Here is a 27,353-nt window from a genome sequence, read left to right as displayed (position 1 = left end):
GGACTTTAGTGTAGACCAATTTGAAAACAGGACCAAAAATGAAGAATCTACATACACAGTTAGATTTGGTATATCAAAGAACCCCATTTATTCAATTTTTGATGAAATCAAACAAAGTTTAATTTTGGACCCCGATTTGGACCAACTTGAAAACTGGGCCAATGATCAAGAATCTAAGTACATTTTTAGATTCAGCATATCAAAGAACCTAACTGATTCATTTTTTGTCAAAATCAAACTAAGTTTAATTTTGGACCCTTTGGACCTTAATGTAGACCAATTTGAAAACGGGACCAAAAGTTAAGAATCTACATACACAGTCATGACAGTTAGATTCAGCATATCAAAGAACCCCAATTATTCAATTTTGATGAAATCAAACAAAAGTTTAATTTTGGACCCTTTGGGCCCCTTATTATGTTGGGACCAAAACTCCCAAAATCAAACCCAACCTTTCTTTTATGGTCATAAACCTTGTGTTTAAATTTCATAGATTTCTATTTACTTATACTAACGTTATGGTGCGAAAACCAAGAAAAATGCTTATTTGGGTCCCTTTTTGGCCCCTAATTCCTAAACTGTTGGGACCTAAACTCCCAAAATCAATACCAACCTTCCTTTTGTAGTCATTAACATTGTGTTTAAATTTCATTGATTTCTATTTACTTAAACTAATGTTATTGTGCGAAAACCAAGAATAATGCTTATTTGGGCCCTTTTTTGGCCCCTAATTCCTAAACTGTTGAGACCAAAACTCCCAAAATCAATCCCAACCGTTCTTTTGTGGTCATAAACCTTGTGTCAAAATTTCATAGATTTCTATTAACTTAAACTAAAGTTATAGTGCGAAAACCAAGAAAATGCTTATTTGGGCCCTTTTTGGCCCCTAATTCCTAAAATGTTGGGACCAAAACTCCCAAAATCAATACCAACCTTCCTTTTGTGGTCATAAACCTTGTGTTAAAATTTCATAGATTTCCATTCACTTTTACTAAAGTTAGAGTGCGAAAACTAAAAGTATTCGGACGCCGGACGACGACGACGACGACGACAACGACGACGACGCCGACGCCAACGTGATAGCAATATACGACGAAAATTTTTTCAAAATTTGCGGTCGTATAAAAATTAAATATAAAGGGCAATAACTCCTTAAGGGGTCAATTGACTATTTTGGTCATGTAAACTTATTTGTAGATCTTATTTTGCTGAATGTTATTGCTGTATACAGTTTATCTCTATCTATAATAATATTCAAGATAATAACAAAAAACGGCAAAATTTCCTTAAAATTACCAATTCAGGACAGTAACCTAACAACGGGTTGTCCGATCCATGTGAAAACCTCAGGGCAGATTGATCTTGACCTGATAAGCAATTAAACCCTGTCAGATTTTCCTTAATGCTTCGGTTTTTGAGTTATAAGCCAAAAACTGCATTTTACCCCTATGTTCTATTATTAGCCGTGGCAGCCATTTTGGTTGATTGGCCAGGTCACGCCACACATTATTTAAACAAGTTACCCCAATGATGATTGTGGCCAAGTTTAGTTCAATTTGGCCCAGTAGTTTCAGAGAAGAAGATTTTGGTAAAAGATTACTAAGATTTACCAAAAAATGGTTAAAAATTGACTATAAAGGGCAATAACTCCTTCAGGGGTCAACTGACCATTTTGGTCATGCTGACTTATTTGTAAATCTTACTTTGCTGAACATTATTGCTGTTTACAGTTTATCTCTATCTATAATAATATTCAAGATAATAACCAAAAACAGCAAAATTTCCTTAAAATTACCAATTCAGGGGCAGCAACCCAACAACAGGTTGTCCGATTCATCTGAAAATTTCAGGACAGATAGATCTAGGCCTGATAAACACTTTTACTGCTTGTCAGATTTGCTCTAAATGCTTTGGTTTTTGAGTTATAAGCCAAAAACTGCATTTTACCCCTATCTTCTATTTTTAGCCATGGCCGCCATCTTGGTTGGTTTGCCGGGTCAAGCCACACATTTTTTAAACTAGATATCCCAAAGATGATTGTGGCCAAGTTTGGATTAATTTGGCCCAGTAGTTTTAGAGAAGATTTTTGTAAAAGATTACTAAGATTTACGAAAAATGGTTAAAAATTGACTATAAAGGTCAATAACTCCTAAAGGGGTCAACTGACCATTTTGGTCATGTTGACTTATTTGTAAATCTTTCTTTGCTGAACATTATTGCTGTTTACAGTTTATCTCTATCTATAATAATATTCAAGATAATAGCAAAAAACAGCAAAAATTCCCTAAAATTACCAGTTCAGGGGCAGCAACCCAATAACGGGTAGTCAGATTCATCTGAAAATTTGAGGGCAGATAGATCTTGACCTGATAAACAATTATACCACATGTCAGATTTGCTCTAAATGCTTTGGTTTTTGAGTTATAAGCCAAAAACTGCATTTTACCCCTATGTTCTATTTTTAGCCATGCCGGCCATCTTGGTTGGTTGGCCGGGTCACGCCACACATTTTTTAAACTAGATACCCCAATGATGATTGTGGCCAAGTTTGGTTTAATTTGGCCCAGTAGTTTCAGAGGAGAAGATTTTTGTAAAAGTTAACGACGACGGACGACGACGACGACGACTACGGACGCCAAGTGATGGGAAAAGCTCACTTGGCCCTTTGGGCCAGGTGAGCTAAAAATGAATTTGACATCGTTCGGCAATTTTGCTAGAATGTTAGAAAAATCCATGAAAAAAAACACCGGACATTCCGACCGGAATTCAACAAAATTTTACCAGACCGATCCATTATTCACCAGATTTGTCTGATGGTCCGACGTATTTCGTGTAGTCTGCAAACGAGAAAACTAACGGCCTTATTTATGTAAAAAAATGAACGTAAAACAAATATGTAACACAAATTCAAACGACAACCACCTGACTTGGGACAGGCACATACAAATAATGTGGCGGGGTTAAACATGATAGCGGGATCCCAACCCTCCCCTAACCTGGGACAGTGGTATAACAGTACAAAGACCGTCACTACATGTATTATATTTCTATTTTTTTAAAATTTTAACTGCAATGCATCATGGCATGCATACATGTATAAGTATAAATATATGAAGTCACATGTATATGTTCATATTTAGGTTTTTCAAAGATCTGATTTCATTCAACAATTTTTTTATCATTAGTAGGTAGAGCTGTCTCATTGATATTTCCCAAGATCTTCTTTATATATCTCTAAGAATCTCATTTCTCTGCTATTTCATCTGTTATGAATATAAATGCTAACAATAACATCAAATTAATAATGTATTTGTTCCTTAGCATCTAGTAGCATTATTTATTCGTAGTCATGACTTTACAGAAGTATAATAACCTTAGGTAATACAAATATAATTGTTAAAGTTTAAATGTGTGATCTTTATACCTAGATATAACCTTCTATTTAGCAGATTACCAGTAGTCTAGTAGAACCAAAAACAATGAACTTATGTTGAAAGATTAGGTTAATCAAAGTGCGTGTTACCACTAATGGGTCAAGATTGTATTCATTTTGCAATGTGAAATAAAAGTTTGCAGTGTACAAAATGTATCAATTAGCAATGGGATAAATATTTCTTATTGAGAGATATCTCAATTTATCCATATGGGGCCTCGGTGGCCGAAGTAGTTACTACTGTAATCACTAGCCAGTCACCACTGTAGTTGTGAGTTTGAATCCCGCTTCTACACTTGACTTCAATCTTAATTAATTAGGATTTTGAGTTTTCCCATTGAAGGTCACTGTTTTTTTTTTCTGTGAACTCTGGCTTCTCTCACCAATAAAAACTGGCTGCTACAAAAAAGCTCAAAAGCAGTGCTTCAGGAGGCTCGAGGGTATAACAATTTCAGAAAAAAATTAAACATTTGTTTTACATTACAAATTTTATTTATTACCTTTTGTAGTTGTTACTTTATCATATGGTATAAAAAACATTCAAAACAATTAATTCGTGTTGGCCCCAGATGACTTTTAAAATGTAAACATCATTGAAAAAAGTTCCAAATTATCTCCCTTTGGTGGAAAAATGCCATTTTTTGGCTTTAAAATTGAAATATCTCTTTTAACTCATCGGTGATCTATATTTTTTAATATAATTTTGATATATGCTGTACTTAAACTAAATTATTGTAAAATTTGAGCGAATTCTGTAATAAATTTCTTTTTTTATTTTCGATATTACCTTTATTTCTCCTATTAGTTCAACAGAAATAAACCACTTTTACAAAGATGTATGCTTCTTTCGAAGGCAGATTGTGAACGCAAATGAACGGTGACCCCATTTTTTTATTTTATTTTTCTATTAACTATAAGATAAAGTTCATTTATAGAAAAATATAGAGAAATCCTATATAAATGATTTAGACCCATGAACCCCCTTAAATGACCAAAACTTAATCAATTTATCCATGAGTGCAGGTTATCACAACTACAATAATGAACAAAGGAAGATAACTCAAATTTTAAAAATTACTTTAGATGCTTTTTGGCCACAGATGACAATTAAATTCTCTATGATGTCTCTATGAGGTCTTGTGTCATTTATAAAACAGATGGATTATTCAATTAAAATGTAGGTCATTTTCACTATAACACATTTTTTTTAATAAGTATGGTTATACATATATACATCATTTTGAAACTTAAGTTTTTGATGAAGAGACTGTTCACCTCAATACACCATTTATGTTCTCTCAAAAGTAATGAGGTCTGGAAAATATAGCTATCAAGCCAGTTACTTAAGGCATATGATTGCATTTAATGCAATATGTACACCAATTAAAACAAATAATAAAGTAATGCAATAAACAGGCAACTCCAATCGAAAACATTTTAAATTAGGTTTTTAACACCCACTTTTTGAAAATACTAACAAAGTCAAAGGATTTCTTTAACATTTGGCATATGCTTGTATATCAAAATCAAGCATACAGGTCATTATTGTATATACAAATCAAGCAAGCTAGTTATTAAGGGACATTTCTATTTTTCAATAACTTTGATGAATACATTAGTTATTGTCAATACTCCATGAATGAAAAATATAAAGTGTTTGTTTTGATGGTAAACCCCATACTTTCAATACCATACACATTTTTTTCAGTATGTTACATAACTTTGTCATTAGACTTACCTAGAATCTACCAATTCTTTTATATGTCCGTTATGAATACCATTGTTTAACGTATCAGCGTTTATCACAGAATTATTGTCGCTACTATCACTAGCGTCACTATTACAATCAGCACTTATATGACTTATCTCCCTTGTTTCTGTAGAAACTTTTGTGTCTGTATCACTTCTATCAGAGTCAGTTTCTGTTTCCGATTTTTCGGCTTCCAGTTTTTCTGCCAATCGTCCTTTCTTTCCTAATAAACTTTGTAAAAGTGGAGATTTGAATTTTGGAGTTTCACCCCCATTTTGTTTATTTTCAGCCAGTTTTTGTAACAAAGGGGATTTGAATTTTGGAGTAGAATCTGTTGTGACTGTAAGTTCTTCTTTGGGTTGTTCCTCTTCATTTGAAACCAGGTTGGTCAAACTCTGTGACATGGACATTGAGGACAAGTTTGAATCGGATCCCTAGGAAAAATAGAAATAAATGATTTATCCATGTAAATTCATACTTCAAATACCTGTAAACAAATTCTTAAACATGTAGTAGATTACTTATTTCACAATTCAGTAGATTTTTCTTTTTCAAATTCCTCCGCATTTAGCTGTTCAAATTTGTACTAATTCCAGTTAGCTAAAAGGTACCTAGACCTCAGATTCAAAAGAATCATATCTGAGGACAGTCAAATTATAGCTTGATTTAATTGAAATATTATTATGAATTTTAATTTGTTTGAATCATATGTATACCTATATTTATATGCAATAAATCCATTTTATCTACATTACTTTATATATTAGTAATCTGAAAAAATATAAACCCCAATATTGCAAAAATTCAAAAACCCATTCTCAGTTATAACTCTTCAAAGTGTAATCTGATGTAGTAATCTATTTATAAACATATTCTGATCACTTACATGTGAAGCCAGATTTTTATCTGATTTAACTTTGGACATAATTGCAGCTAGTTTCTGAAAAATAAATAAAAGTGTATAAAATTAATTAAATCTTTAATAGATCTAGACAAAATTGATTTTTTATTACACATCCCAAATCAAATCAAAATAGTTTGAACCTTTTGAGATGTGTCAACTCTGGGTGCATGCTAGTGGGACAATTACCCATACATTTCAATGTTATCGAACTTTCAATTTCAATTTCTGCACATTTGTTTCATGGTGTTCAATTTCAAAACAGCTTTTCTGAAAACATATCATCAAGATCATGTTTGATGCTGTTGATGTTGTGATGTTGGGTGCAAACTTGTTCAAAGACTATTTATATAGAGTGACTAACATTTTCTTTTGGTTTCATTCAACTCTTTTTGAGTTTGCACAAAAGTACTTCATAATTTCCTACTTTTGTTCTTCTAGAAAGGTGATTACTTTGTAATGTTAAATACCTTTTTCCTTTCTGTTCTCTCCTCATCATCTCTCTTAATTTTCTCTATTCTTTCTTTCTCCATTCTCTCTGCTTCTTCTTTCTGTTTTCTTTCAGCCTCTTCCCTCTGTAAAATATAAAATAGTATTAGTCCTAAGCCTGACAAAAATTCATAAGAAATCTTATTACATTTATCAGTGCTCTGATAAAAAAATAGGATTTTTCATAACTAGTGTTAATTTTTTTGGTGTTAACTTGTTTGCCTAACAAGTTAACACCAGTCATGTAAAAAGTTGCATAGCTTTTTATGCTTAAAGTTCTATAACTCTGCAAAAACCAATTTGGAAAATCGCCAAAATAATCAGTTAGGTTGTCTTTTATTATAACCCAGTAGTGTGTAAACATTTCAGAAGAATTCATGAACACATTATTGTCAGACAAGGTATTTGATCATTGAAACTTGTTATAGTGTAGAGATTAGCCTATCGAAGATTTGAACCAATATAAAGATGCTGTCTGATGTTTCTCACAAAAATATGGCACAAACTTATAAACCAGATAGACAACTTGAACCAGTATATATATCTCTACAATTTCCTGTAATAACAAGTAAGGCTAAGCATGCTCCCATTCATAACTTAAAGTATATGAAATCAGGAAGTAGGTATCTGTCTGATCTGAAAAGTGCTTTCACTTTACAACTCATTGTTGTCCATTTTAATTAACTTAGTTAGTTTCTACCAAAAGTATGACAATTGTTTTTACTTCATTCAACATATCGAAAATTCTAAGCTATGTCAGACTAGAAGAAGGAAGCTGACAGATTCAAAAGCACATACACATTACAGCTTTTCACTCTCAATCTGTTAAAAAAAATATGAAGTCTTTCTGTTGAATGGTTTTTAAGAAGAGTTTGTTGAAAGTAGAATACATTAACAAATAGACAATGGGATAACAATATACAATTTTCAGCTCCAACTTTTAGAGTTTGGGAGTAATAATATGCAGGACTTGCTAGAATTTTGTATGAGATTCACATAGTTCATATAGTCTCAGCTTGGTACTAAAAAACAAAAATGTATAAACTAACAGCTAATTTTTCTTGTTCAGTCCTTTCAGCTTCCTCTTTTTTCCTCAGTTCCTCTGCTTCAATAGCTTTTCTCAATCTCTCACCCTCCATTCTTCTAGCCTCCTCAGCTAATCTTTCTGCTTCTTCCTCAATTTTCTTTTCTTCCTCTTCTTCCTTTCTTTGCCTTTCTTCTTCCTCAAGTCTATAAATACATGATATGAACAGTTTTGATTATACCAGTGAGCGCTAAGCATATTAAAAATTAAACAATGTGAATTAAAAGGAACAAAATCAATTGGCTAACAGTTATGATTAAGGATGTACTTGGGTGAGGTTAAGTTTCATGTTCAGACTCCTTGGTGTTTTTCCATACAATACAAGATATCCTTTTCAAGACATTTGATTTATAAAATATGGCGGGAAAAGGCTGACTCAGACTTTTCCCGCCTTATTTTATAAATCAAATGTCTCGAAAAGGATATCCATGACCTATCAATATTTTTAGCTTATTTTGATCCTTAACCAATACACTTCCAGCTTAATTGATAAAACAATGTACCTTAGTTGTTCTTGTTTTTGTCTCTCAATTTCTGCTTCCCGTTCAGCCTTTTCTCTGGCTTGTCTTCTCTTCTCAGCTAGTTTAGCTCTGTATTCTTCCAGTTCCAGTTCTTTCTGTGACTTAGAGGCTGATGCAGGTGTACCGGCTTTAGAGGCTGGTGATAAATCTCTCGCCTCTCTGGAAGGAGTAGAAGTTACCGCTGGCTCCAGAATCACGGGAATCGACTTTACAACCTTTTCCTCATCACTTTCGTTCTTTGATTCCTCGACATGTGGCACAACATCTGGCATTGGAGAACTGCTCTTTTCTACCACACCTTCCTTTTCACCTTCAAAATTACCAGCCACAATTTCCATGTCTTGAATTTCTTCGATACTTTTGTTGAGGCTGTCGTCTAGATTTTCAACTTTCAGTCCCTCTCTATCTGATGATGCTGAATGGTCAGGGGAAGAATCTCCCAAATCGGGAAGAGTTTCATCTTCTATTGATTCAAAAAGCTGATCATTGCTGATAGCATCAGTAGAAGAAACAAGGGAGGAATCAAACGAAACCTGCATCTTAGAAGGACTGCCACTCTTAGAGCGAACTTGTTTTGTTGGAGTAGAAGGTTTACTTCGAGGTTTGCCCTCTTCTTTAACATCCAACTTTTCTGTACTAGAAATCTTTTCAGATTTCCCAGTCTTTTTGTCTTTCATAGATGTTTCTTTGTTTTCTTTTCCTTTCTGCTTGGTAGGCTTGGCCTAAAAAATAAATTAAAACAAATTTTGAAACATTTAAAACTTAAGATCTATTTATTATTTTTATCTATAAACAGTAATTTTAAATATCATAAGACGATTCTTTGTTTCTTTTTCATTGTTTTACATGATTCATGTCTGTTAGTAGTCTATTCCATCTTGCCATATATATTTTTCACTTCTCAATATTAAAGACATTAATGTGCTATGAAAGTCAACCTTCTTTCTAGTAATCTTTGACAAGTTGCTGTTTCATTGGTTTTCACACAATATATTTAGTTCAGAAATTATCATGAGGTTTATATCAATAGGAATAATGCAATTTGGTGAGTACTGCAATAATAAGCAATCTCATTTTGATTTAGGATATATTGATTCAAAATGGAGAATTTCTTGAACTCTCAATAATTAATCTCATATTTATGTCCATTCTTCAAAAATTGCAAAAATAAATGCATACAATAATTTCTGAATTTACAGTACATGAATAATTCTCTTGACTAGAAATAAAATAAGCAGCCTATCATTGCTGCAAACTTTTAAATAAATGTATTTCAGTAAATATTTCTATATTTTTCATACAGTGATATTTCAGACTGAAGTTTTATATTTTATAAGTTAGGACAGATCAGAATGGTTACAAATGTTGACAGAAAGATTAATCATATTTAATAGACTTTTTCAACCATTACAGTTAAGTCTTTGATAAGATTTCCCCCCTGCCTCTATAACTAAACTTGACATCTAAAAAGAGGTCAAATTTCTAATAACAATCATAACAATAAAGACGAATACAGCTGATTTCAACCCATTTAACATATAAATAAACTGATCATAGACATGATAGATACCAGGACTAAATTTTAAATATACACCAGACGCACATAAAGGTTTTCAGGCAATCTAAATGTTCTTGAAAAAGCTTTTGAAATTTTACTTGCAATGAATAGAAGTCAAACATATTATTGAAAAATCCATCTTTCAGCATATCATTGAAAATTAAAAAAAAAAAAATTTTGTCAAGAAAGACAATTAGTAGTTTATTGTTCTAGTGCAAAATGCTTAATTACTGCATGTAGATTGGTTTTGTGCTGTATGAAAGATGTTGGAAATGAATACAAGGAAATCACATCGGTCAGTGTTAATTCCTAATTTACTGTTGCAGTTATTCTACTAGATAGATTTGAAGTTTTTGTGCAATAAATAAACTGTAGAAGAGAAATGTAAATGAAAAAAAATTATGAATCCATCTGATTTTATACATAGACAAAATTAATATTTGTCGTGGTGATATTTTGAAATAGAAAGTAAGTCAAGAGACAGTGAGCTAAAGGTTTATGTTGCAGTGACAATTAAAATTCATTTCCATTAAAGTAAATCTATGCATTTATCATGTTTATTTTAAATGCTGTTGTTACAGAAATTCTAACACAGCCTGTAAGGCTGCTTTTGTTTGTTTATCTATATCAAACTGACTAATATTTTAATACAATACCAAGCTAAAACATATCACATTATGCAAAATTATTAATAATTTAATTCAAATTACTCTAGTTAAGAATAACAATCAAATCAAATTAATTACAAAATGACAACTTCAAATCACAAAAAACAAATCACATTAAAGGTTTAAGTCAAATGTAACCAAGAAACTAGAAATATAAAAGAAAGAAAAAGAAGTCCATTCATTGTATGCAGACTGAATGTACAGCCAAAGCAATACCAAACTGTTAATACAACACATGCACCAACAAACCTTCTTAACTGAGGTTTTAGTACGGGGAACTGCTAGGGTTTTAGTACGAGGTACTGCTGGGGTTTTAGTTCGAGGTGCTTCTGGGGTTTTGGTACGAGATACTGCTGGGGTTTTAGTTCGAGGTACTTCTGGGGTTTTGGTACGAGGTACTGTAGGTGGCTTTTTGACCTGTAAATTAGGGCTCATCTAGGTTATTGTTTATTAGGTATAAAATAAATTTTCATTAAACAAGGATTAAATTCTGAGAATAAAGCTCCCATGCATATAATGCAAATTAACTACATTTTATTGATCACAAATATCAAATACCATTTACACACTTCATGGCTTTATAAACTCACAACTTTGAAGGCCAGAACAAAAATAATCCCCTTTTGATTATTTAAACAATTGTGAAGTAAATATCAAAATGCACATGCACTTTATCATGTTTTTTTTTGTGCTTTTGTTTGAAAGGAGTCTATCCATTTTTTTCTTCAAAAAATTTGTTATTACAAGTCTTCTGAGTAAGATCTTTACATAACATATATTCAGCCTTCACTTTAAATCTAATAAGTTGTAAATATAGTACCGAAAATTTTCTGTATCTCACATTTTTACTTCTTTATATTAAGATAAATTATTTTTATATTCTGTACAATTTTTTGAATTTAAAAATATTATAATATTCTGACACTTTTAAAGATTTAAATACCCTATTTACATACAGAAGTTCTGATTCGAATTATAATGTTATATAGATTTATCAACCTCTGCCCCTAGCCTTTACTGATAGACTATCAATGTCTAGACCCACTGTAATACTAACATGTGTTGCTTTGACTGGTTCTTGTTTGGTGGGTGTATCTTCTTTGACCTTGACCTGTTTTGGTGCCGAAAGTCTGTCAATGGAACTCTGTGACATCTTCATTTTGGATTTGTCAGTTTTCTCAGGTGAGCCTTCTCTTTTGGCCTCTTCTGCTTTCTTCTGTTGTTCAGCTTTCCTCTTCTCTGCCAATAATATTCTGGGGTCAAATTTCTTCTTGTCGTCCTGAAAAAACAATAAACAACATCTATGTAAATAACTATTTTATATATCAGGGATATTGTCAATCTTTAAAGAGAGCCACAAATTCTTTTAAAGCAGGCAGTAAACTTGGTCAACAACATGTAAACCACCTTTTATTTGTTTTTTGACAGATATTTCAAATGATCAAATATTAGTTAAAATAATAATAAAAGTTAAGTAATATTGAAGTCAAAGATGGACAAATGTTTGACTAGCAGAAACAAATATTCAGTGAAATTCAGAACAAGAACAAGAAGGTGCAAAATGAAAATGAATCCTGCTTTCTAAAGGTTGTTAAGTGAAATACCCATCTGGACGCATTATTTGGAATTGAAGCAAACAAGTCATTGCTTTATATTTATTCTCTAAAATTTGTGTGGCTAAAAGACTAGTAAGTACAATTCAATTCTTTTGATTGTTCCAGAATGGGTTCAACCTAAGACCATCAACATTTGACATACAATGACCAAGTCATTTAAATATTACTAAGGCTTTAAAGATGATTACAATTATCTGTAATAGACATTTAAGCACAATAATTTTGTTTTTTAATTGTATAATATGGTTTTTTTTTATTAATCTTTTAACGTATATATTGCAAGAAGCCAAGAACAACTATTTGTTCATTACATGCATATTTTTTTTAAATTGTCAGCAACCACAGCGGTACTAACTTTCTTATCATTGCTCTTCTCTTGTTTATTGAGAGCATCTTTCTCCTTCTTTGGTGTAAACTTAGGCTGAGGTGGCACTGTTCCTTTAGATTTATCTGGAAATTGGTGAAAAAAAACAATGTTAACTGAAAAATGCATTGAGTTGAAATAATTCAAGAAATAAAAGTCTAAGATTGAAATATTCACATAGTAAGACCATACATAAGTATTGAGATTTGAATTCTGCTTTTTTCTAAACCAGTATGTTACGTGGCAGTTCTTATGCAATTTCTCTTTAGAAATGATAACCAGATGCTCCGCAGGGCGTAGCTTTATACGACCGCAGAGGTTGAACCCTGAACGGTTGGGGCAAGTATGGACACAACATTCAAGCTGGATTCAGCTCTAAATTTGGATTGTGATTAAATAGTTGACACAGCATAGGTTTCTGACACAGAATGAATGTGTTCTAACGAACTTAAAATTTTTGTTTTCTCTTAGAGCAATTCACTATGCTGTTGAATATTAATCCTCTCAAAAAAATGTTTGAAGACATTTTCTTTTTTATTTATGAAATTTCAAATGAGAAAAATTGAACCCAATTTTTTTAATCACATCCCCCTTTCCCTTATTCCAAAACTAATCTCAATTAAAATTTCTAATGGAGTTTGCAACAATAACTACTCATTTAAATACATCATAAAATATTAAGATGTAAAAAAACTGCTTGTTATCACTGAATGGTAAAGATTATTCTAATTTATCAGTTGGTAGTAAAAAGTGAATATACATTGTATATTGTATATAACAAAGATTTAAGTTGATTCTGGACAAAGAAAGATAACTCCAATTAAAAAAAAATCTTGCTATTGCACAATATTTTGCAATTAGATATTTCTTGCTTACTATTCTGGACAAAGAAAGATAACTCTAATTAAAAAAAAATTTGCTATTTCACAATATTGTGCAATTATATATTTCTTGCCATTGCGCAATACTGTGCAATTGAAAAGACTTGCTATTGCACAATACTTAATATAATAATTTTAGATCCTGATTTGGACCAACTTGAAAACTGGGCCCATAATAAAAAATCTAAGTACATTTTTGGATTCAGCATATCAAAGAACCCCAAGATTTCAATTTTTGTTAAAATCAGACTAAGTTTAATTTTGGACCCTTTGGACTTTAGTGTAGACCAATTTGAAAACAGGACCAAAAATGAAGAATCTACATACACAGTTAGATTTGGTATATCAAAGAACCCCATTTATTCAATTTTTGATGAAATCAAACAAAGTTTAATTTTGGACCCCGATTTGGACCAACTTATAAAACTGGGCCAATAATCAAGAATCTAAGTACATTTTTAGATTCAGCATATCAAAGAACCTAACTGATTCATTTTTTGTCAAAATCAAACTAAGTTTAATTTTGGACCCTTTGGACCTTAATGTAGACCAATTTGAAAACGGGACCAAAAGTTAAGAATCTACATACACAGTCATGACAGTTAGATTCGGCATATCAAAGAACCCCAATTATTCAATTTTGATGAAATCAAACAATGTTTAATTTTGGACCCTTTGGGCCCCTTATTATGTTGGGACCAAAACTCCCAAAATCAATACCAACCTTCCTTTTATGGTCATAAACCTTGTGTTTAAATTTCATAGATTTCTATTTACTTATACTAACGTTATGGTGCGAAAACCAAGAAAAATGCTTATTTGGGTCCCTTTTTGGCCCCTAATTCCTAAACTGTTGGGACCTAAACTCCCAAAATCAATACCAACCTTCCTTTTGTAGTCATTAACATTGTGTTTAAATTTCATTGATTTCTATTTACTTAAACTAAAGTTATTGTGCGAAAACCAAGAATAATGCTTATTTGGGCCCTTTTTTGGCCCCTAATTCCTAAACTATTGAAACCAAAACTCCCAAAATCAATCCCAACCGTTCTTTTGTGGTCATAAACCTTGTGTCAAAATTTCATAGATTTCTATTAACTTAAACTAAAGTTATAGTGCGAAAACCAAGAAAATGCTTATTTGGGCCCTTTTTGGCCCCTAATTCCTAAAATGTTGGGACCAAAACTCTCAAAATCAATACCAACCTTCCTTTTGTGGTCATAAACCTTGTGTTTAAATTTCATAGATTTCCATTCACTTTTACTAAAGTTAGAGTGCGAAAACTAAAAGTATTCGGACGACGACGACGACAACGACAACAAAGCCAACGTGATAGCAATATACGACGAAAATTTTTGCGGTCGTATAAAAAGTACAAATGTCTGCAATAAACAAATGGACAAATCCAGAATTTTACCAAAACCAGAAATCAGCTAAAACATGGAAAACAAACATCAATTTTTGTTGGGGTTTGGGTTACTCAAGTCTTAAGTTTTCTTTCAAGTGTTTTGAAGACTATTGTTTGTTTTTGTGCCATGTTTTTGGCTACAAGAATCATTTTAAAAGTTCCAACAAGTAAACCAGTCAGGAGCCTGTTCTTCAGTGGTTGTCATTTCTTGATGTGGTACAAAGTGTTGTTGGTTTTTTTTTAATATAGGATTTCCTCTATGAATTGTTTACACTGGTCATTTTGGTGCCCTTTCTAGTTTGCTGTTCGCTCTGAACTATAAGCATGATAAGTCACTGCACACTGCCATTTATTGTATTTTAATATGATACTTAGATATTAAGTGGAACTTTCACTTTGCTCAAATATTTTTTAATCAGAAATTTCACATTGCATAAAAATATACCATATCTGGCATAAGATGTATTGTACATAAATCTTGCAATTATAACTTTCCGACCACAAACTTATTGAAAATACTATCCATTTACAATTTCCACTACCTTATACTGTACTGTAAATGAATAAAGAAATAGTATCTGAATGTGTTACACAATAAAATATATTCTAACACCAATGTGAAACCATTCCTATACATTACATAATGTGCTTAGTGCTTAAATATCTCTCTGACTGCCAACAAAAAAAATTTTGAGTTCTTGGTAAGATAACTCCAGTGACATGACTACCGTACTGTTTACTTATTTAATAAGGACACATTTTCCAATATGAAGACTAAATGTTTATTCTTCAAAATCTGTTTATACATGTACTTAAAAAAAACCTTGGTACATAGTAATCTGTGATAATTGCTGACTGACTGCAAAATGGAATGGAAATGAAAAATTCAGCAACTTTTCCCTTTATAAAGGAGCATAACTCTAGAACAGTAAAATTGATGCCACCAAAATTCAAACTTGATCTGTTCTGTTTTGTGGTAATAAGTACTGTGTATAAGTTTCATAACATTTAGTTCAGGCAATTGATTGTTTTTTGTTGTTGTAAGCTTAAATATGTATATTTTGTATTAATGACACTGTATTTTGAAACAGAATCTTGATTAATTCTCTGATAATTGACTATACCTCTGTTTACTCTATCACTACTTTTACTTCTCATCTTTGGTGATGGAGACTCCACATGCATAAAACTAGGCATGGAAGTTGCCACACTGGAAGGACGTGGTTTTCGTGGTGTGGATCTCTCTCGCAGTTTGATGTTTTCCTTAGTGTTTAAGTTGATACTGCTCTTTGGGCGTGTTGGGGGAGGTCCATTACCAGCTAGAAAAGATCGACGTTTTTCGGAGATGGTGTTGAGAGCTGTTGTATGTTGTGGAAGATGCAACAAATGGGAAGGGAGAGAGAGAGAAAAAAAAGAAAAACACAACATCAATGCAGTGAAAAACAAACATATTAATACAATGCATGTTAGTATTTAAAATCAATCCATTCCCTCATATCCATGGCAACATTACACAACCAAATAAATACACAATCCAAACATAATTTCTCAGAAATATTCTTCCTTCCTTTTTATGAAGTACTTAATCTGTTGAATATACATGTATTTTGATTGATTAATTGTAAGTACATTAACATCGTGTGGCAAATATCATATTTTTGCATTGTCATGTAATTATGTGTGGATTGCAACATTTGGAATACCCATTTATATCAATATGCACCAAGAAACACATTCTTAATCACATGCAAAAACTTTCAGCATGCTTAAATCATCTTAAACGTTTCATTCATATGTTCACCCATAGTCAGTTATTCCCCAAAAAGTTAAGTCCTATTCCCTAAATTAAAGTTTCTAATTCAAATTTGTTTTTTACAAACATTGTCTAAACTTTGATACATGGTAAAGAGTTGTGTGTAAAATATAATTTATATTGAACACTTAACATGCTTAAAATCATTAGAAAAATTAAGAAACTAGAAGAAGACTATTTGCTTGACAGTGTATTGCACAAAATCCTTTGCAGCAAAGACTACTATATTTTCAAATAACATGTACTTTGAATCTTGGAACTTTAGATTTATATTGAATCATTTAACCTTTGGTATCATAGGAACAACTATATAATCTCTTAAATTTGCAAAGTTTTAGTTAGCGCTGTGCATCAATCATTCATACTAAGTGCAATCTAACGGTGCTAGAACGAGTGCATAAACAGGTGTCCGACAACAAGCTAGCAAACAACATCCATCATCACAAGACACACATATACTATGATTTATTCTTTACATAACACTTAATATTATTTAGTATAATTTTGATATAGTTTTACATGCTTTAATCAATTCATGACAAAAATAAAAGAAATATTGATTATAATATCACTGAAAGTGTGCAAATTAAACAATTTAACAAACAGTTCCATGCAGAAAACTTAAGCAAAAGATTAATATATAATTTAAGATAATATTTTTTTCCCTTGAACTACTAACTATATTTATCACCAATATATTCAAGTTTTATTCAGTTATCTTTTTTTTGGATAGAATAGACACATGTAAAAGACACCACTAGGACATGACAAGTCCTTACCAAGGAGGGACCCTGGTCGATTGTTGACACTCAGGTTCCCTGTGCTGCCGCCGATATCAGAGCTGCGTTTATTATATAAAACACTTGTAGACATGGACAGGTGCTTATTGGGTGGGGTACCGCCTCCAAATGACCCTGGATGTAGGAAAAATAAGCATATGCAAACAAATGCAAACAAAATGCATGTGGATATGCAAAGAAAAGAATGTATATATGCAATGCAAAAGATTCAAGGTTCTTTAAAAGAAAAAAAGTCTTTATTTCATTCAATTTCTTTGCATGCAATTATAAAACAAGCAACAACATAAAATTTGTTTAAATCATACAATTAAAGCTAAGAAACTTTCACCTTAAAAGGAAGAAATTATCTATTCTTTATGCAACGGTTTGCACTTAACTTAAAATCCTAAATTTCCATATGAAACGATCTGTTAATTTTCAAATTGCTGTTACCATAAGTAAATAATTTCATTTAAATGTAAATTATATATCTGAATTGAATATATATTGTATCAACATTTACATAGTTTATCAATTAAACTCAGAGTCATATGTCCTATAAAGTTATAATTAAAAGTATCGAAATGAACATGAATGAAATCTACATGTCAATAATGACAATGTCAACTATTGTCAATTTCACTTTTGTGTTGTTGACACATGTTACATGGAAATGAATAACCGAAGATTATGTGCCGAGTGTGTGTACAGAAATTATACGATAAATTTAGACCTCGTCTGACTCTGATCCCTAAAGAAGAGATTACACAAAACTACAAGATATGAGAAATGATAGCGAGAAATGAGTTGTACAATATCAATTTCATTTATTCCATGGACTCATTTCAAAATGTCCATTTTGTTTTAAAAATTTTTGTAACAAATTTTGTAAAATGTTAATTTAGAACATTTCATGCGCGTAATTTTTGTGCATGAGAAAACATGTCCCAAATCCATTGTTTGGAAAATCAAATATAAAAATTTGCCTCTATGAAAGCCAAAATATATAAATTATATAGTTTGTACCAGTATTTACATTTGATACAAGTGATATATTTGATGAAAAATTCCTGGCTGTGGTTAAGTATGTGTTAGTGCAAACAGAAGAAACAAGAAAAGACTAAAGCTAGCAAACCAGTCATTCATTATAAATATGTGATTAGTTGCAAACTAGCAAAACAAACAATTATCTAACACCAAGACTCATGTTAGTTCAAACTTCTAAAAGTAAACTTTCAAATAATTATAATTTAATATATGGTATTTATATTTCAGCTTTGGTGGAATATATATTTATTTTCATTCAGAAAAAGGAGGGATTTCCAATGTTAAAATTTTGCCAATTAGTGTCAATAATAATGTTTCATATTTTTACATGTAGTAAACAATCCACCAAAACTTAAATTAATATATATGTACTAGTACTCATAATGACAAAATATACCTTTTTGAGTTTGTGACGTTTATATATTCACCAGCTAATATATTATACATTTTTGTATGTAGCAGATGAAATGCAATTCTTTGTGCAAAGTTTATTTCTTTCAATGTTTAAAAAAATGGTTTACTTTTAAAGGTTGTAGAAAGATATTCTTGGATTTTTATTTATATCAATAATGTGACTTTTAAAATACTTTTAACATTGTAATCATGGTAATTTTTGAACTTTTTGACACACTGTTATTTTTTCTCATAAAAACAATGAGAAAATGTCTTTTCAATAAAACAGGAAGCTTAAAGCTGCAGAATAAGTTATCAGAACAGCAAGGAAATAAACTCTGCAAAGCAATGTGAATAATGTTTGTATATATAACTATGTTAGTAAGAAATAATGCCACAACATGTCTCTGGGGGGTACTTGCAAAATCATTCCAAATAAAAATTAAAATGCAGCATTCCAAAAAACATTTCTCTCCCATCCGTTATAAATAATTGATTCATTTTTAATTTAAATGAAAATGTAACTTTTCTTTGATCATACACTAGAACTTGCCTGTCAATATCCAAACAGCTGAAAAAATCTATATTGATTAAACGTAAAAATTGTTTTTGAAAAATTTACAATTAACCATTTATCAATTACTTCACTTTTATCATGTTTATCATTTAATCTTTAGATCTTTAAGAGGTTTTAACGACTGCACTTTAACAAGAAACATGACATTCATTATATTTCATATTTTTAATTTTTTTTTCAATGTTTGCCAAATGCAATGACCTGTCTTTTACCTTAATAACAACTCTTCAGTAATATTCTTATTTACTGATTAAAATTTGTTTGTTTTTATTTCCTAAAAAAGGGTGCATGTGGTAATGAAAATAATGCTGAAGCATATTTTTGTAATTTTGATTATCTAAATTGTGTAGTGAAAGTGCTGGATATAATGAAAAATCCAGGTCAAAGTTGAAATGTCATGCTTTCATCAAAGGACAGCTAAAAATCTTGTTGTCTTCAACTGTTTGTGGAAACTCTTTGTAACAGCCTTCAGAGAATATTTCAGTAAATTCCGAAATCAAGAATGACAAAGAGTTCTTTCGAAAATTGTATATTTACAAATTTATTGATAATTCACTATATTAAAATATTATAAAATTTAACAGAAGATAAACAATACAAAAACAATAATCAACAAAAAATAATTTACATTAATTTGCAAAAATGTATCCAAATGAAAGTCTCAATGATAATAAAATGATCCTATCAGAATATGAAAAATAGAACAAAAATATTTATTTTTCAACTTTGCACTTTGTGAATAATTTCTTCATTTTCTTGTTTTTTTATGTAACCTTGATTTTCTGTGCTTCATAATGACATATGCAATTTCACAAACAGCTGAGGACAAGAGATTCTTTCGGACATGTTGCTGAGTTATTTGAGAGAAAGACATACCAGTGAGGCGGTTAATATCAATACAGCAGTGCCGTCTGACCGCACTGCAGGCTGAAACAGCCCTGCGTTGTGGTCTATAGTAGTCAGAGTCAGAACCATTTGGCGAGTGCCTGCTCAGCCCAGTATGTGAGGAGGACCGTCGCCGATCGAAAGGTACACACACATCACGCGGCGTACGACTTCCAAAGCCATAGGATAATCTACTACCTCCTTTTCTACCACTAGCTTTCCACTGTTCAAATCTTGTTATTCTTTCTGCGGATTTCTGGATAATGGATTCTCTTCTTGCCTAAAATACAAAAATAGATAAGACTAAAGTTGACAAGGATTGCTGAAACTATGAAAATTAAAGGAATAAAAAAATGATGAAATCATGTAGTAACAATTACGAGAACATTTGGAAATACATGCCATACCAGATGGAGAAACTGAATATACGTGAAAGGAGATTTTCACCCTTTTAAAGCTTAATTTAATGGTAAATGTCATGTTAATTGGGTACTACAATAACAGACTTTGTTCACTTCAACCTTCATTCTATATAATGACATTAGTTTCTCATTTAACCTTTACTGTAAATGCCAGAGGATGTACGATCCATTTGTAAGAAAACATGACTAATACAGTATCATTTGATTTTCTTTGTAAATTTGTAAGTGAGAGTGCTATATTTAGAATCCCAAGTAGGTCACACAAAGGAACAGAAACAGCAATGTAAACCTTGCAATCATTGATGACTTATGTATGCTTCTTTAGATTAAACTTGAGTTTACAAAAAAAAAGCATGCTTGAATTCTTTTAATTTAAATTGCAATAACATGACATAATTATTATGTTACTTAAATTGTATTTTCTTGGCAAATGCACATACAACTTCCCTTGCCAAATATTATCAATTACCAAATCATTACATAACCAACATTGTGTTTTTCTCCACGTTTGAATGACATAAACTGGTGTACAAAGAATGAATCATACATACATCCAAAGGTTAATTTAATTCACCACTTGTTTATACTGCTGTTACCTATGTTTATGTAGATCAATATTGATATTTTATAGTACTCGTAATATTTGATGTTTATGTACATGTAACTTATCACGTTTTCACAAGGAGATCTTAAAATCTTCAAATGAAAAGACCTATAGGCTTAGTATATACATTTTGTGTATGTATGCATTTAAGGAAATGTATGCTCAAACATTTGATGATGAAGAAAAGATCTCAATCGACAGGAAATACTTTGAACTTGAAGGGGCCTTGACAACTGGCTCCTTTTTCGACATCACAGACACAGGACCATTTAACATTTGCAAAATATCTTTTTTGTTTAATAATTCAATGTCAATTTACATGATTTAATCCTTCTTAAATGGTTTCTATGTTTTTCTTTCAATCTTATTTTCTGCAATTTCATTCATCAATATCAATATCATGAACGTGGCACAACTGTCTTAATACTATTTCTGTTATTCTTCTCTTACTTCAGTTTTGATCAATCATATTATTTCAGATTGCTAGACATGCATCTGCCTCTGAAGTAAAATATCAGGTAAAAAAATGACAAGCCAGGTGAAAAATCAATTTCATGATGAAACACCAGATAAATTGATAGGCTATATAGTGATGTAGGTGTAAAACCTTGAGAGAAGATACAAATGTTTAATTATATATAAACATTCCCTGATGTAAATATCACCATCAGCAACTCCCCTTCAATTTCATTTTATCACTTTCTGATCTATTTTTTGCATTTATATATTTTCAGAGGCATGCTTTTCAGTTCCATTTTTTTTTTTAATACTTCTCAATACAGCCCTTGTATACTAGAACTGCTGTTTGCAACTTTTTTTTTGCTAGTTAAAAATTGGTACAAAATACTTAAAAAGTTAACATGCATAGAACATGTCTAATTAATGCCTTAATAACTGTAAATGCAGATATTTTTTGCGATGTTTTCTATAATTGTGACAGGATTTCACAAAAATTTTGATATCATTATTGGTAATGTTTACTTCCAAAGTGAAATTTAGTCATGTAAGAAGACCAGCATTAAGTAGGATGTCATGAAAGGTTCATGGGATAATAAACTTTATGCTTGGTTTGCCAACTGAAGAACTGTATGAACTGTAAGATCTATTTGTTTGTATATCATCGGTGAATTCCATCTACAGTACAAGTGAAGTTCTATTAAAATATTTTAAATGTTTTTATCCTATAAACACTTATCAAATTACAGCCATAAAATTTTGAAACATTTTAAAAATGTAAAATGATTTGCTGTGTATATAATCGGCTAGCTGCCAACAATGATGACAATAAGTATATATATAAATATATGTACAAAGATCATGAAGATGGCTATAGATACTAGACTTGTCAACGACAATCATCATGGAATAAATTTACAACTTGGGAAATTAATTTGAAAGGAAAATATAGTTCCACCATGATGATCACACAACGGATGGCATCTGTGACCACAAAAAAAGACTTATGAGGGCCATATGCTGACATTAATTATAACATCGCACATACATAATCAAACAACAACTTATCCAGCAAACTCCAAAAAAATCAATAGCTTTACCTGAATTTTACCTGACGTCTTCTTTGTTAATGTAACTTTACAATGATGTCAATTCCAATTAAGTTTTTTAATGTCTTTGAGGTTAATGAAATCGATTAAGCTTGAATGAATCCATATTCTTTATCTATGACCAAAGTTACAAAACAAAATTCTATCATAATCAACATTAATTTATAGAAATACAGGAAATGAAGGCAATGTCTATTTTTTTCCCCTGAAGGCCTATAGTTTTAATCTATCTGAAACTACAGGTATAAGGGTGATTGTTAGATATCAAATGGAATTCTTAACTTACAGAATACCTGGCAGGAATAAAGCTGTTCTGCTATAAACAACATTATGATTCATTCAAAGCTGTTATTTTTTACCTTAAAACATGTGACATAATCATTCAAGTCACATGTATAACAGAAAATTCTATAAATGATGCTACGGGTGGTGATCATGTGATGGCATGAAGGTCAATGACTACCTACCTCCATTGTAAAATGCTACACAGTTCGTTCTGAAAGTCTTTGTTTTGCTATTTCATGTATTTAATGTTTTGTTTGCCGGATTTGTTTGTAATATACATGATATATGCAGTAGTAAGTTGTAAAGTTGGACTTGGTTGAGTTCACAACTCTGCTTTTTGTAAAATTATAAAATTATCCAAGGATGTGTTACTAGCCCGTTTTTTGTGTTTTTTTGTTAGTAATGATTAACATAGTCAAAGATATTACCATTTCTTCTGTTTCTTGACGCCTTCTTCTTTCTTCTACTGCATGCCTTCTTTCATCATCTCTTCGTCTCAGCTCCTCTATCTTTAATCGTCTCAGTTCCAACTGTTTCTCTCTCTTTTCTTGAGCAAGTCTTTGTTGTTCTTTCATTTCCTCCAACTTTTTCTGTCTCTCTTCTGCCAGTTTTTCCTTCTGTTGTCTTATTTTGTCTTCCCTTTCTTTCTCTTTTTCTTTTTTGACATGATCTAATGATTCAAAATACAAAATTAATTTAAAATAAATAATTAACAATGGTAACTTGTATAATACTCAAGATAAAATGCTCTCATGGCTGCATATTTAAATGGGGAAAAAAACAGTATATCATGATTCTTTGTTGCATTGGTATCAAGAAATTATTTTGTATTTCTAAATTTCATGTGACAGCTTTCTTTTTAAATTCTTAGTTTTGGTAAGGAAAATCTAACAAAATATATTTTTTGGGTGGTAAAATTGGGTATTTTACAAAAACAATTTAAGAGGGAAGTACATAATCTAATATTTTACTTCGAAATACTAATTTTAATAAGTGTTTTTCCCTCTTTAATTGCATTCAATTGCTTTATACATGTACTTCTTAAAAGTGTGATTAATAAAATATTTAAACTGGCATACATGATATGACATTGGTTATATTTTTGTATACAGTATAATTTCAAAGTTTTCCATGATCCCAAAAGCACATAAGACTTACATGTAGACTTTTTATCTGACATATTAACTATATTGTAAAACTTGATACAATTGAGAGAATTTTAAAATGAGGGTTCAAATTCCCTTTCTTGTAGAATGTTGCTATACTAACTTCTTTTGGGGGCAAGTTGCAATTCATAACACCAAGTAATAATATTGCAGGTCACATATTAGTCAGTATGGTAAATCTGTGATCTGATTTCCGACTTAAAAACTTAATTTTGAGTGGGATACTACTATATGTTCCTAGATGTATATCCTAATACCAAATTATATGATTGACTTCTATAAAGTAGCTGCCAAACAATATATCATTCTGTATAATAAACTATAAGAAGCTGTGCATCTTATACTAATACAGTGTAGGTCCTACACCATGTTTTAAGCAAATGTGAACATGAAGCACTCATTGACAGAAGCAGCAAGCCTGTGCATACTTATGCATACAGTCACACATATATAGAGCTGCTATTTTTTATAAATCTTCTTCTGATTAATTACTGATGTTAAAAATCCAATCTAATTAAAAATAAATTCTTTAATTGCTCCCGTTCTGTTGATGCGAGACATATCAGAAAAGGGAGCAATGAAAGGATTTAATTTTAATTAGATTGTTAGAAATCTGATTTTGAGGCATTTTTACAGACTGCTCGGTGAATATTAAATAAAGCTAGCTATATATGATAAATTATAATTATATAAATAAACGTGTGAATTATTCTTCTACAAATACCAAAAATAGAATGGAATTTTTTTTTGCAAAATTATTTCACAATTAATAATAAACATGCTACATGGTTGCCATCTCATTGTCAATACATGTTTACTTTTATTCACATATTAGTCCTAAGATCAAAAGAATAAGGTTACATCAAGTAAGCTTGTTAAATGTTTGCTTTTCCCTCAAGTCTAAAAGTCAATATCTTATCTTCATAATTATTTCAAATCATCAATGTAAAACTAAAAAAAAGCATCATTAAATTTGCATCAAAAGAATAGAAGATCAAGCTGAACAAATTAAACAAACGTGATAGTCAGCAGAGCATGCAAATATCTGCCATTAAGCTATGACAACACAGAACTAGCAGCTGAGGAGAAAGCATGCAAATCATAGTAGAATTTGTAAAGGACAACACAAGTCTTCAGAATCAATGATAAAAGTGGGAGTATTGGAAGACAATTTTACAAAACATCTACAGAAAATAATAATGCCAACATCACAATCTACAGTTGAATCTAGTATATTGGTGAAGATTGATCATTTCTAGTGTGAACTAAAATCTGACTGATCATACTATTGTATATTTATTTGTTTCTGATCTACCTTAATTTTACATATTTTGACTTCAAATGTGCAGATAACAACCAAAAACAAATATAAAATGTCCGATTTTATTTTAATTGAACTTCAGTAATCACACTGTGATTAAATTTAATCTGATAATTTTTATGAATTCTTTATGTGCCCTGTACATGACCATGTGATATACAAGAACTTATACCCCTCGGTTCCCTTTATCTTTGGACATTCCTCCCAAATCATTTTCTAATAAAATGTCTACCCCTCTTTTCTTTTAATACATTCTACTGTTAATCTTCAAAATTATGTTTTTAATAAAAAATTAACCCTCACACTAAAAAGATAACCATATACCAGTTTGAGCAATGATTGTGATGCTGGCAAAATTTGAATATGCAAATAAAGAAAGTTGTCTGAATACAGATACAATGTAGTATATATGATACTGGAAAGTAAAACTACCATTGAACTGTGATGGATACATATACTACTTCTACACATGTGTGACAAAGGTGACAAGAGATAAAGACCTCATGCCCCACTACAGGTTGGTGCTGCCTAATCATAGCATGAACAAGTACAATTCAAATGGGTAACATTTTCTTATATGGAATTTCAATATTCTCACTTTTTTCATAATTATGCACTCTTTGAAACTAATTTTTCATATCTATTTTTTTAATTGTGAATCTAGTGTAAATTTTGAATAAAAAGCAAAGAAAAAAATCTTTAATTTCTAAAGTACTGATATGGTGAAACTCTGGTAATGTGTACCCTTTCATGCTTTTCTTAGACAAGAGAACAAAATGATTCTGAAGACTTATAGATAACACTACAATAATGTTGACCTTTAAAAATTTACTTGCCTATAGCTAAAACCTTTCCATTTAGATTGATCATGTCTGATCTTCCAGCAGAAACTAAAATTTGGCCTGGAGAAACACACAAAATAAAGCAACAATCAAATAAAACAACATCGAAAACTTGTAAACATATGTAAACATTTCAATCAATACTATATACATTCGTAGTAAGTAAGTAAGTAAATTTTATTATTGTGTCGGGCATGATATGTACCATCTTTGCTAGCCAAGGGTTATGATCCACTCCCGCTCTCTTCACCCTTGGCGGATTGAGGTAATATTTTGGAGACACAAGGTAAGGATTTTTATTGGTTGCAGTAGAAACTCGCTGCATCCAATCAAAAAGCGCCTATAACATGATCACGTGTAAATGTAGAAAGTGTTTGTAAACAATTGCCACGTGTTTATTATGCAACAAGTGTTTACATCACTAAACATACGACTATATTTAGTGACAACTTGAATGTTTTTAATCAACTCATAGAAGTTTCTGTGTATGTTTCATGCACAAATGCATGAATGTTGACGTATATTTTCGTTTCCGGCTTTACCAAGTTGGTAGAATCTAGACGCTACCGTGTTTTTACCTTCAAATTAAAGAGTTCAAGTGCTACCATTGGTCAAGAATAATGTATTCGGAATGGGTCTGACTTTAATCTTCCGATAGATGGCACAACATTGATATCACAAATGTTGGCTCAATCTGTCAAGGGTGAAGAGAGCGGGAGTGGATCGTAACCCTTGGCTAGCGAAGATGGATATGTACAATTCAACAAGTCAAACATGAGCTCTGTATATAGAAATACATAGAGCTCTTAACCGTCAAATGTTCTTTTTAAGTCCTAAGTTAATAACTATGACCTAGCTAGCATACATTTACTAAAAGCCATTCAATTTAGGAAATAATTCATTATGCAAAGTTACTGTATGGAATTAGATATGATTATAAATAACATTAATAAGATGGAATCATGCCTTATACATAATTAT

At 31.1% G+C, this 27,353-nt stretch overlaps 1 protein-coding gene across 50 annotated transcripts in view; it reads right to left on the bottom strand.

Annotated features, from left to right (window-relative positions):
- LOC139491093 (ensconsin-like) overlaps window positions 1-27,353 on the bottom strand; it is a 62,117-nt gene that overhangs the window by 13,021 nt on the left and 21,743 nt on the right. For 5 of the 50 annotated variants that reach the window (XM_071278404.1, XM_071278406.1, XM_071278407.1 and 2 more), the window contains exons 3-15: window positions 26,367-26,432; window positions 23,472-23,713; window positions 20,159-20,447; window positions 17,266-17,400; window positions 15,798-16,031; window positions 12,376-12,470; window positions 11,462-11,683; window positions 10,654-10,821; window positions 8,161-8,900; window positions 7,623-7,803; window positions 6,555-6,659; window positions 6,070-6,123; window positions 5,172-5,617 (exon numbers count right to left, since the gene is read on the bottom strand). In XM_071278404.1, coding sequence (XP_071134505.1) covers window positions 5,172-5,617; window positions 6,070-6,123; window positions 6,555-6,659; window positions 7,623-7,803; window positions 8,161-8,900; window positions 10,654-10,821; window positions 11,462-11,683; window positions 12,376-12,470; window positions 15,798-16,031; window positions 17,266-17,400; window positions 20,159-20,447; window positions 23,472-23,713; window positions 26,367-26,432 — 2,977 coding nt within the window. The remainder of the gene's footprint in view (window positions 1-5,171; window positions 5,618-6,069; window positions 6,124-6,554; window positions 6,660-7,622; window positions 7,804-8,160; window positions 8,901-10,653; window positions 10,822-11,461; window positions 11,684-12,375; window positions 12,471-15,797; window positions 16,032-17,265; window positions 17,401-20,158; window positions 20,448-23,471; window positions 23,714-26,366; window positions 26,433-27,353) is intronic. The other 45 variants (XM_071278441.1, XM_071278444.1, XM_071278436.1 and 42 more) reach the window with 24 other exon arrangements.

This window comes from Mytilus edulis, chromosome 10 (genome assembly GCF_963676685.1).
Source record: "Mytilus edulis chromosome 10, xbMytEdul2.2, whole genome shotgun sequence".
Classification (NCBI taxonomy): Eukaryota; Metazoa; Mollusca; class Bivalvia; order Mytilida; family Mytilidae; genus Mytilus; species Mytilus edulis.
The sequence above is the reverse complement of the archived record's forward strand: the minus strand, read 5'-3'. Positions and strand labels throughout refer to the sequence as shown.